Source organism: Stegostoma tigrinum, chromosome 5, assembly GCF_030684315.1.
Source record: "Stegostoma tigrinum isolate sSteTig4 chromosome 5, sSteTig4.hap1, whole genome shotgun sequence".
Lineage (NCBI taxonomy): Eukaryota > Metazoa > Chordata > Chondrichthyes > Orectolobiformes > Stegostomatidae > Stegostoma > Stegostoma tigrinum.
Genome location: NC_081358.1, coordinates 112,941,806 through 112,954,820, shown reverse-complemented (window position 1 = coordinate 112,954,820; position 13,015 = coordinate 112,941,806). Strand labels below are relative to the sequence as shown.

Genomic DNA, 13,015 nt, shown 5'->3' with positions numbered 1-13,015 from the left:
AGGGAGCGAGGGGGAGGCGGACTGATGATGGATTTGTATTTGTCAAGGCACACATTAAAAGTCACTATCACATCTGCTTCCACTACCTCCCCCAGCAGTGATTTCCAGGCACCCACCACCCTCTGTGTAAAAAAACTTGCCTTGTACATCACCTTTAAACCTTGCCCCTCGCACCTTAAACCCATGGTACCTGGTAACTAATTCTTCCACCCTGGGAAAAAGCTTCTGATTGTCCACTTTGTCCATGCCCTTCATAATCTTGTAGACCTCTATCCGGTTGCCCCTCAAGCTCCATTGTTCCAGTGAAAACAACCCAAGTTTCTCCAACCTCTCCTCATAGCTAATGCCCTCCATACTAGGCAACATCCTGGTAAATCTTTTCTGTATCCTCTCCAAAGCCACCACATCCTTCTGGTAGTGTGGCAACCAGAATGGGGCACAATGTTCCAAATGCGGCCTAACTAATGTTCTACAAAGATGTAACATTACCTACGAATTTTTAACCTCACAGCCTGGGCCGATGAAGGCAAACATGCCATATGCCTTGTTGACTACCTTTTCCACCTGCATTGCTACTTTCAGTGACCTGTGTACCTGTACACCCAGATCCCTCTGCCTATCAGTACTCTTCAGGTTCTGCCATTTACTGTATATTTTCCATCTGGATTTGGCCTTGCATAATGCATTACCTCATATTTTTCTAGATTAAACTCCATCTGCCATCTCTCTGCCCAAGACACCAACCAATCTTTATCCAGCTGTTTCCTTTGACAGTCCTTATTGCAGTCTGCAATTCCACCAATCTTTGTGTCATTAGCAAACTTACTAATCAGACCATTTACATTCTCCTCCAAATCATTCATATATATTACAAACAGCATAGGTCCCAACACTGATCCCTGAGGAACGCCACTAGTCACAGCTCGCCATTCAGAAACGCACCCTTCCACTGCTATCCTCTGTCTTCTATGACTGAGCCAGTTTTTTAAATCCATCTTGCAAGCTCATCTCTGACCCCATGTGACTTTACCTTCTGTATCAGCCTGCCATGAGGGACCTTGTCAAAAGTCCATGCAGACAACATCCACTGCCCTACCGTCATCGATCATCTTTGTCATTTCCTCAAAAAAGTCAACCAAGTTGGTGAGACATGACCACTCCTTCACAAAACCATGTTGCCTCTCGCTTATACACCCATTGATTCCCAGGTGGGAGTAAATCCTGTCTCGAAGAATCCTTTCCAGTAATTTCCCGATCACTGACTTAAGGATCACCGGCCTGTAATTAGCTGGATTATCCTTGCCGTCCTTCTTTAACAAAGGAACAACATTGACCATTCTCAAATCCTCTGGGACCTCCCCTGTCGCCAGTGAGGATACAAAGATTTCCCTCAAAGCCCCAGCAATTCCCTGCCTTGCCTCGCTCAGTAATCTGGGGTATATCCTATCAGGCCCTGGGGACTTGTTTACCTTAATGTGTTTCAAGACCCCGCAATACGTCCTCACTTTTGATCTCAACATGACCCAAACTGTCTACACACCCTTCCCCAGACTCATCATCCAACAAGTCCTTGTCTATGGTGAATACTGGCGCAAAGTACTCAGTTAATACCTCTCCCACTCCCTCTGGCTCCACACATAAATTCCCTTTCCTGTCCTTGAATGGGCTAACCCTCTGCCTGGCTACCCTCTTGCTCTTTATATATCTACAAAAAGCCTTGGGATTTTCCTTAATCCTGTTGGTCAATTACTTTTCACGATCCCTTTTGGCCCTCCAGACTCCTTGATTAAGTTTCTTTCAACTTTCCTTGTATTCCACCTTTGCTTCATGTGTTCCCAGCCTCCTTTCCTTGATAATTGCTTCCTTTTGCTTTTTGATTCGGCTCACAATATCTCTCATTATCCCAGGTTCCCTAAACTTGCCATATTTATCCCACATCCTGAAAGGAACGTGCCAGTCCTCAGTTTCCAGCAACTTACACTTAAAAGCCTCCCACATATCATATGTTGATTTGCCCTCAAACGTCTGCCTCCAATCTACATTCTTCAGTTCCTGCCTAATATTCTTATAATTAGCCTTCCCCCAATTTTCCTTTTTCAGTAAACTCCTGTATCCCCTGTATACCTTCAGGGATTCCCTTGATCCCAGCTGCCTGTACCTGAGCCATGTTTTCTTCTTTTTTTCTGATCAAAGCCTCACTATCTCTTGTCATCCCCACTCCTGCCGACCTTGCCCTTTATCATCACAAGAGCACATAGAGCTTAAACTCTAGTTATCACACCTTTAAAAGCCTCCCACCTGCCAGAGGTCACTTTTCCTGCAAACAAACTGCTCCAATCAACCCCAGAAAGCTCCTGCCTAACTCCCTCAAAATTCACCTTGCTCCAGTTTAGAACTTGAACCTGTGTACCAGTTTTGTCCTTCTCCATTGCCATTTTATTTTCAATAGAAATATGGTCACTGGTCTTGAAATGCTCTCCCACTGTCACCTCAGTCATCTGCCCTGCCCTGTTTCCCAAGATTTTGCCCCTTCCTGAGTAGGACCCACTGTACACTGCTTGAAGAAACTTTCCTGAATACATTTAACAAATTCCACCCCATCTAAGCCCTAAACACTACAACAGTCCCAGTCTATCTTAGGAACATTAAAATGTTCCATTATGACAGCCCTATTTCTTCTGTAAGTCTCCCCAGTCTACCCACATAATTGTTCATCTAATTCCCATCGACTATTTAGGGGCCTACAGTACAACCCCAGTAACATCACTATCCCCTTCTTAAAGTCTTAGCTCCACCCACAAAGCCTCACTGGATGATCCCTCAGTTATTTCAGCATATTTTGAATCAGCCTTTGATGTGGACAGGTTAACACAGCAATTATTGCAATAGCTGTTACACGAAATCATTACTTGATGTGAAACAAGTATCAGAACATCATCAAAATACAGCCATCATAGGTTAAACTGAATCTAACCCTTCAGAACATAATTGTAGAATAGGATCAACAGCTAGATCTGTGCAGATGAAAGCCACTCATTTATATCTATGGAGATGAGCTGTAAAGACAGTTGAATTAAAGCTGTTATTGACCATGCTGGGCTGCTGTAATTAATACATGGCACAAGTATAAAAGCAATTGTTCAGGTAATAGTAGTAAGAAGTTGATTAGCATCTTTACTCTCCTTTGGAAACTGACTTCCTGTCATTTTTGCGTCAGTGACTCACAGTAACTCCTACACTTAATGGCTGTGTCATGAGGAGTGTAGCTGAAAAAAAGAGGCCTTGGGGTTCAGGTTAATAGTTCCTTGAAGGTGGAGTCACAGCTATACAAGGTAGTGAAAAATGTGCTTGCTATACTAGCGCTTATTGGTCAGTGCATTGAGTGTTGGAACTGGGAGATCATATTACAAAACAGACCCTTTAATCCAACACATCTATGCTGACCAGATAACCTAAATTGATCTAGGCCCTTTTGCTAGCATTTGGTCCAAATTCCTCTAAGGCCTTCCTATTAATGTACTCATCCAGGTGCATTTTAAATATCGTAATTGTACCAACCTTCGCTGCTTCCTCATTCCATGCATGCACCACCTTCTGCATGAAAATGTTGCCGCGTAGGTCGCATTTTTATCTCTCCCCTCTCACCTGAAACCTGTGCCCTTTAGTTTTGGACTCCTCTGCCCTGGGAAAAAGGCCTGGTCTTTTACATGCTATCCAACTCTATGACTCCATGACTCTTATTTTCAAGTAGTTCCTCAAGATTTTGCCTTGGATATCTGCATTGTAGCAGCCTTTCATCAAAAAACCATCTGGAAGTCAACAATGGCCAATATCGTTGCAGTTTTCAACATCCTCTTGGGATATCACTGGCTCAAAGACACTGTGGATGATTAGACTGGTCCACAGCGGATACCGTATCCCTAACCCTGCACTCATCCGAGGAACATTTGGGCAACAAGGACACCTATGTCAGACTCCTGCTCATCCACTACAGCTCCACCTTCAACACCATTATCCCCTCCAGACTGATCTCAAAACTGTGTGATCTTGGTCTCAGCTCCATCATCGACAATTGGATCCTTAGCTTTCTGACCCACAGGCTACAATCAGTGAGGATAGGTAACTGCACCTCCTCCACAACAACACTCAACACTGGAGCCCCCCCCCCCCGCCAAGGATGTGTCCTCGGCCCCCTAATGTATTCCCTGTATATGCATAAATGTGTTGCTAAATTCTGAATGAACACCATCGACAAGTTTTCTGATGACACCACAGTGGTAGGGCAGATATCAAATAATGATGAGTCAGAATACAGAAAGGAGATAGAGGGCTTGGTGATGTGGTGCATTGATAACAAACTCTCTCTCAATATCAACAGAACAAAAGAACCAATCACTGACTTCAGAAAGAAAGGAGAAGAACATACCCCATCTACATCAATGGAGCTGAGTTTAAGAGGATGGAGAGAGTCAAGTTTTTAGGGGCGACAACCTGTCCTGCACTTCCCATGTTGATGCGATGGTCAAGAAAGCACAACAATGCATCTTCTTCCTCAGGCAATTCAGGAAGTTTGGCCTGCCCATAAGGACGTTCACCAACTTGTACAGACGCACTATTGAGAGCATACTGTCCAGGTGCATAATGACCTGGAATGGCAACTGCTCTGCCCAGGAGCATAAGAAACTACAGAAGGTGGTGTGCACACCCCAGAACATCACGGAAGCCAACCTCCCATCCAGGCTCGATTTGCACGGCCGTTGCAGCAGAAAAGTTGCCAATATCATCAAAGACCAAAGTAATTCGCTCCTACAACCTCTTCCATTAGGCAGAAGATACAGAAGCTTGAATACTTGCACCAGCAGGTTGAAGAACAGTTTCTTCCCTGCTGTTATTAGACTGATGAATGGACTCTCCAACTTCAAATAATGTTGATCTTGCTAATGTTGATCTAGCCTCGTGCACACCTGTGCAGTGTAACTGGTATGCCTCTGACCAACGTGTCTAATCACCCTATGATCTGCCTGTACTGCTCGTAAACAAAGCTTTTCACTGTACTTTGGTACACGTGGCAATAAATCAATTAAATCAAATCAAACCAAACTGTTTGGAGTCTTTCTCTGTTACTTGTGCAACAGGTCTAGTCATTACATCACCACCATTGCTAAATCAACAGCCCACGTAGTTCTCCTATGACAGAGTAGTTGCGTTCTTGCATAACCTGGCGCTATAGAAAGCCACACTGTAGAAAATCGTTTTAGAAAATCGCATTATAGTGAAATTACTATGCTTGCACAGCAGAAATTTTGCGTCATCCAAACAGCGTCTACTGTTTGTCAATCACGTTACAGCCAATTTGTGTTAATGAAACAGGCATTCTGCAGCGGCACTACCTGTACAAGATCCCCTGTGGCTCACCCAGTTTCTCCAGTGAAGAGCTGAGTTAACCAAACCTTGCCTCCTGTGAAAATGGAGCAGTGGACTTGCAACTGTGCTATTGCTGGGGAAGCCATTCAGCGTTTGTCCTTTCATTTCTGCCTTTTTAACTCCTGCTGGGAAATGAATGTGGAAGAAGAACGGGATTTTGCTCAGCTACCATGTTCCATAGAGTGAATTTGTCGAGTAACAATGTCTGTCAGAGCTCGCATGTGAATAATGATCAGTTGGGTGAGTTATCAGAGGACACCCAGCAGCTCTGTAATTATTTGTCAGCGAGGTGTGAATGAGATAAAGTAGCAAAAAAATTGTGTTTTTTTTTCATTTGGATGCCAAAGCAAAAGGCTACTAGTGCAGGAAATTACTCGAGTCAAAAAACAGCGAAAACAGACAGGATAATTTGAAGACATCAATGTTGGGTTTTAGCTGACCTTTCTGTGTGGGAGGAAATGATTTTTCAAAAGTTCAGATGCTTTTTAACATTCAGGGAAAGAATGATTTGGAGACAAGGGGAGTTTTGTGTCGTATTTTCTGAACTTTTGTTGAACAATTAATTTTGAAAAAGCAGAAGTCTAAAATGGGTAAATGATATATTGCTGAAATACACATTCCAGCAGCATAATTCACAACATTCTGCTGGAATGGAGACCTGTAACTGAAGGTGTGGTGCTTATATTTAAATTTGTTTCCTTCTTTCCAGCCCAAATATTTGAACACCCCTTTCATTTATTTGTGATAAGAAGACTTTGAATTTGCAGAGCTCTGTCTGTTATGCCACGCTCAGGTTAATCATTTTTGTTTTGCCATTGTCACTTCCTCTTTCCACTTCCTCAAACAGAGGCTTACCTTCTTAAGTAGCTGCACGTACTCTGTAATTGTTCATTCATGGAATGTGGCAATCACTGTTTAGACCAGCATTTGTTGCCCAACCCTAGTGCCCAGTTAAGATGTGGGCCTGGAGTCACATGTAGACCAGGCCAAGCAAGGGCAGCAGATTTCCTTCCATAAAGGGCGCTAATGAATCATTTATGTTTGTTTTTATGACAGGCAAGAGTGGTTATATAGTTGCCATAAGGCTAACTTTTTAGTTTCAGATTCTTTTTAATTGAATTTGAATCTGCCATGTCCCCAGAGCATTAGCCTGGGGTCTTCCGGATTTCCAACTCTCCTGATATTACAACCATATTACAGCTTTTTCATCGTACACTGCTCGGTAAATTCCTTACAACATTTTACTCCATATCTTTCCCAATAGTTGGTGACCTGTCCGCTACTCCCAATAGTGTAATAATACGTTTGTTGCTTCTTAGCCCTAATTAATTAGATTTTGATGTTGCTCTTCTAAAACCTCCTTCTCTCACTGTAACATTCTCCGTAATCAGTGCAGACATTCCTCCCCCCGCCTTGAGATAGATTTAAATGACACTTTGACCTCCAAGACAGTGGCTGTCCTTTAATGGCTGAAAGAAATTTGACACAAATTTGTGCTCAATGTTTTATCAGATTGTAATACCAGCATAACAAATAAACAAGAGGAATGGTGTACATCAGTAGTAAAAACAGTATCAAATATTTCCAGAAAGTACTTTGCAAAGGGAATAAAAGCAATACAATTTCATAAAATAAACTAGTCATATTATAACAAAGAAAAACGGTTTTGAATTTATTCTGAGCTTTAGAAAATATATCCAGGATGCATGTTCTACATGACTCGTATTCTTAAGTACAATGGTTGCTTTCACATGACGTAAACAAGTTGTGGCTCTGTAGGTCTAACTGCAGAAGCAAGCTAACAGATGCAAAATGAAATCTGAACTCAAGCCCCTCCAGGCCACAAACATTCAGAAACTCAAAAAGAAACCAATTCTTATTTATGGTCCCTTTTGGGCTTCAAATAATCATATAGCGGTTCCAGGCCCTCATGTATGAGGTCTGGCAGTGGTTTTGCTAGGGGGTTGCATTTGACATGAAGGCCCTTATCAAGTGAATGACAGGCTACCCTTTCCAACTCAGTCAGCATGGGCAGGCTTGTTGGGAGATTTTCAATCTCATTATAGTTCACGTTGAGGAGCACAAGCGGCCTCAGTAAACAGATTGATTTCGGCAGAAATCTAAGTCTATTCTTCTCAGCAATAAATATCCTCATGTTTTCCAGTTGGCCAACACTTTCAGAAATGCTTTTGATTTTGTTGCAGCCTATGTGCAAGAAGGTCAATCTCCTCATCCGGTAGACACATGTTGGCAATTGCACAAACCGATTGTTGCTTAAATTGAGCTTTTCCAGTTGCCTCAGGTCTTCAAAGCTCTCAGGGAGAGATGAAATCATATTGTACGAGAGACTGAGAACCTGGAGTTTTTTGCAGCGGCTTAGCTCTTTTGGAACTTCTTTGAGACAATTCCAGTCAGCAAACAGGACCTTCAGTTTCCTCAACGACCCAATTTCTTTTGGCAAAGCAGCTAACTGATTTCCCAGCAAATTTAGAATGACCAAATTCACTAGGTTCTCGACACTGGGACTAATACGAAGAAGGAAGTTATGTGACACATTCAGTTTTTCTACCTCTGTTACCTGCCATGTAATTTTAGGGATTTCTGACATTTCCATCATTGCCAACCCTAGAGAGCTGTGGCCATAAACAGTCTTCAGCTGGCTCCTCAACTCAGCAACCAAAAGTGCTTCTTCCTCTTCTGAAGGTACTTCTTTTTGCCTTTTGATTGATTTCCTTAGCTCTTCTTTTGAAACCTCCTTTGACACACAAATTCCCATCCTTTAATGCCCAGCCTTCGGTATATTTTCTGCCAAGATTTAATTTAGAATAGATGACCTGAAGAAGTAAATTTCACAGTATTCAACATTATAGATATTATACAAAGCCAGCAAGTTCATTAAAAGACTAATTAGGTCATCAGTATATATACCATTTACAGTACACAAGTTACATTGTAAACTTGGTGCGACCTATTTTGTTTGTAAGAACGTCCTACAATTGGAAAGGTAGAAATAGTGCTGCTACCTTGAGGGAATGCTTTCAACGTCATAACTGCTATTGCAGATGGATCTGCTAGTCATACGCACCTACATTACAAGGTGTACCAGCTTTCAGATTATCTCGCAGAGAGTGAGAGCCCATGTTGCAGTCTCCACCATTGAACATCATTATACCAGCCTCTGTGCATTTCATAAATTGCTCTGACTGTTCACCATATTTTATCATTTATTCAAGTGAATGTAGTCACCACTGCTGGACCTGCATTTATTGCCCATTCGTAATTGCTTGGAGAACGTTGTTGGGGTGCAACCTTGTTGGAATTGCCACACTCTGTGGCATTAGAGACATCCACTGTGCTATTAGGAAGGGAGTTCCAGGATTTTGACTGAGTCACAGTGAAAGAGTGCAATGTAGTTCCACGTCAGGATGGTGAGTGGGCTGGAGGGGAACCTGCAGGCAGGTGGTGGTGTTTCCATGTATCTGCTGCCCCTGTCCTTCAAGCGGGTAAAGAATTGGGGGTAAGAAGGACCCTTAATGAGTTGCTGCATCTTGTAGATGTGATGCACTGCTGTCAATGTGCATCAGTGGGAAGGGTGTAAATGTTGAAGGTGGTTGGATCGGGTGCCAAACAAACAGATTGCTTTGTCCTGATTGGTATCAAGCTTCTACAGCTTTGACGGAGATGCATTCATCCAGGCAAATGGAGAATATTCCATTGCACGCCAGCTGGTGTCTTCCAAATGGTTGTCACTCTTTCAGAGGGAGGAGGTGAACTACTCACTAAGAATTCCTAGCCTCTGACTTGTTCATCTAGCCACAATTTTTAACTGGCTGGCTCAGTTAATTTTCAGGTTGTTTCTCAAGAATGCACTACCTGAAGAAAGAGCTGGGGAAAATGGTGAGACGCAAGATCACTGACTTCAGCGTAATTCTTTTCACTTGTTCACGGGTTGTGCATGTTGCAGTTAAGGCCAGCATTTATTGTGCATTCTTAATTACTTTGGAGGTGGTGAGCTGCCTTCTTCAAACACTACCATTCATGTAATTATACTTTCAGTGCTGCTGGGAGGCAAGTCCCAAGTCTTGGCCCAGTGACGGTGGAGGAACAATAACATGTTCCTAAGTCAAGACGGTGAATGACTTGGAGCACAACTCACTGGGAGTGATGTTCCGAGGTATCAGTTTCCTTTTCCTTGCTAGGTGTTAGACACCACAAGTTCGCAGCTAAGAGGCTTTGGTGAGTTGTTGCAATGCACCTTGCAGATGGCACACACTGTTGCTGCAATGTTTGTTGATGGAGGGAGTGAATGTTGAAGGCAACAGTCAAAGTATTTGCACCCATTCTAATGTGTGAGGCCCAATCAACCAGTCAGTATCTGCTACCTGACTTCTCAGCATTGTTTTAATATATTTGTATTTAACTTGACAGAGATTTAACTGAGTAGAATAGCATTGTTACCTTCCCAATGGTACAAGGCAAGAAAAAATAATCTATGTGGTACTTTATTTTATATTCCACTTTCTTTCCACCTTGCCTGAAATTAATTAAGTGGACTTTAAAAGGCAGTGCAATCTTTGCCCAAAAATACAAACAACAGATAAAATTAGATGCTACCATGGAAGTTACCTTGAACATTAGCTACTCATTGACTGCATTGAGTGCCTATAAAGGTCTCTTGACAATTGGCTAATTATGACTTTATTTACCAGCGAAAGAAGGATATCTTTGACTCGTCATAAGCAATGCCACAAGGCAGAATTTTCACTCTGAGTGATGTATAATTCATACCTGTACACTTTTTTTTTCATTATGGTGATCAAAGCAATTATATGTTAGTTGATTTCTTTGAGTACCGCTCTTAATAAGTTAGAGGATCAACAATGGAGCTATTTTTCTGCCACGGCTACTAGTAACTAATAGAATGAGCTTGAATAAGTTTGTATTAAAGAATATTGAGTTCCCTGACCATTATTACACATATAACACACATTTATTTACAGAGGAATCTGCTTATTTCTTTCCAGTTTTAAGGTTAAGAATACATAGCAGGGGTCAAACATATCAGTTGATGCTAGATTTCAGAAGATGGAACTTGATTGCAATTTTGAATATCGCAGTTCTGGTTAAAACCCACTTGAGGGAGGGGTCAGATAACGGAGGGAACATAAATCCACCAGATTTCTTCTGGGCAAAAGAAGTAATTCCGAAAATGTCTCAGTCTCATGTGAGAAGGATGTTTTGTGATATATGATGCAGAGGAATTATTTGGATGCATTACCTCACAAGTAGTATTTACTGTATGCAGTGTCTAACAACTCTTTTTCAGCAATTTCTTGAGGGATGCCCTACAGGCCAGTCTTAACTTCACTTAAAGTGCAGCAGAAAAAACCCACTTACCAAATTAAGTTACATCATAGCAATGAAGAGAGAACGATTCAACAAACTGCTCAACCTTACTTTGCTTATGAGAAGTGTTTATATATTGCCCTCACAAGACAGAATGGATAGCAGAAAGACCCAACTCAAAATTAAATACTATCTAATTGTGGAAAAATGATATCAGTTTTCAGAAGGCTATGTCAGTAAGAAAATAGAATGGGATTAAATAATCTGGCATCTTAACTATTCATGCAACACACAGGAGCCATTTCTAAACTCCTTATGTTTGTTTTATTACTTAACTTCCAAAGGTTTAGTAAAATATTTACATGCACGCTATGTATCTAACAGATACATATATAGTTTAAAATGGTTAACACTTTGTGTCAAGAACAGTACTCCATCAAATCATGTTTGAGCTGTGTTCACTCTACGATAGAAATATTTAATAACCAGCAACACCAGAGTTGCTCAAAGCAGAATTCAAATTAAGATTAAAATATGAGCTGCAATGTCATTTTCTAAATACTTACAATGAATAAATTCAAGTCCTCTGTTTGAACTCCGTCTAAACAGAAAGCACTTTTGTAATTGTGGACAAGGTTAGTTTAAGTGAGACCAAGTTTTGGAAAGCAGCTGCTCCTGTCACTTGACTTCATGTGAGAGTGGAAAACATTCCGGTATACAAATAGATCACTCATATTACTCTGGTGGGGAGAGATTTTAAATAGGAATGTGAGCTCCATGTGCAGTAACTCAAATCGATCTTTATTTGAGGCTCCCTTACCACACCTGTGGGAGAGGCCAGAGACTGCTCCGCAGCTGGTTTTCATATGGGTCCCAGTTGCCAACTTAAGTGAAGCTCAGATCGGAGGTCGGTGACTCTCTACCTTCCCCAATAAAGCCCAGGATGTTTACACTTACCACGTTATAATGGTTACATGCAACAGTGACATTAGTGCTTGCCAAATCCCCTCTGACGTACGCATCCAATCCTGTGAATGCACAATTATTGATGGACAACTTCATGGTCCTCCTTAAGTCCTTCTCTCATCTTGTGGTGTTTGCCAGAACTTCTTGGGCACTTCGGATTATTGACCACATTCCAACATTGACTGTTGTGTCCCTTCCTAGATATTCGTCATCTGCATCATATACTTGCTTATTACTATTGAATTATCAAACTCAGTTGTGCAATTCATATCCCTTGCTGAACTTCGTGCAGAAGATTAAAACTAATGCTAATTTCTACCAAGTGTTATGTTTGTAATATCAGCTCTAACGTAAAGTTACTTATAAAGTTATACATAGTTAAACCGAATACTATGATTCTGTGACAAAGCTAACATTTTCACAATCAGTGAAGCAGCTCTCGAGATCACAGTGACTCTATTTCAAAATTGTTTCTGCCTCCCTTGCTATGAAATTTGTTTCTTGGTGCTCTTACAAGGTTATCATGTTCAATACCTTTTTGTTGTTCTGGTCTTGCTGATGGAGAAAGTTTCTACAAGGGTATTTATTGAAACTAGACTCTGCAACCAAGGGTACCTGCCTTCAGAAATTTAATTCCCTAATATCTAATAAATGTAAGCTCCTTTCCTTGTGTGAATGTGCGTCAACTTTAATATGTAATTATAATTATTTAAAAGCCTCATCTCAGGTAGGTCAAGTTTTCCCTTTCTATTTCATGCAAAAATCAGAAATCCCAATCAGATTATGTTCACCTGAGCTGTTTTATCAGAGTCTTATTCTAATTATGTCTTACTACAACTCAGAGGCATTCTATTGTCTAGTGGTGAAGATTTGGGCTACATGAAATGCTACATCAGCTAATATTTCCTTCGATTGTCTGTGTCAGTTAAAAAAACCCTAACAGCTATTTTGACATATTCAGCCATTGCCAGCTACAACATACTTGAGAGAGATAGTAGGAATGGCTGATGCTGGAGAATCTGGGATAACAAGGCATAGAGCTGGATGAACACAGCAGGCCAAGCAGCATCAGAGGAGCAGGAAAGCTGACGTTTCGGGCCTAGACCCTTCTTCAGAAATGGGAGATGCTGCTTGGCCTGCTGTGTTCATTCAGCTCTACACCGAGACAACTTGATTTTTTTAAATGTTACTTTAAGATAGTCCTTCATTTTCAAATAAGCATCTCTCACATAAAGTTCCTGAGTTCCGTTTTAATTTTAAAGCCTGTTTATTTCCACAA

The 13,015-nt window shown here is 41.3% G+C and overlaps 1 protein-coding gene across 1 annotated transcript; it reads right to left on the bottom strand.

The window, feature by feature from the left end:
- Positions 1 to 7,090: 7,090 nt before the first annotated feature.
- Positions 7,091 to 11,450, bottom strand: LOC125452068 (leucine-rich repeat-containing protein 30-like). Its single transcript, XM_048530003.2, has 2 exons — positions 11,337 to 11,450; positions 7,091 to 8,258 (listed from the first exon to the last, which is right to left on the bottom strand). Exon 2 carries the CDS (start codon positions 8,198 to 8,200, stop codon positions 7,301 to 7,303), a length of 900 nt encoding a protein of 299 aa, XP_048385960.1. The 5' UTR covers positions 8,201 to 8,258; positions 11,337 to 11,450; the 3' UTR covers positions 7,091 to 7,300.
- Between the last annotated feature and the right edge of the window lie 1,565 nt (positions 11,451 to 13,015).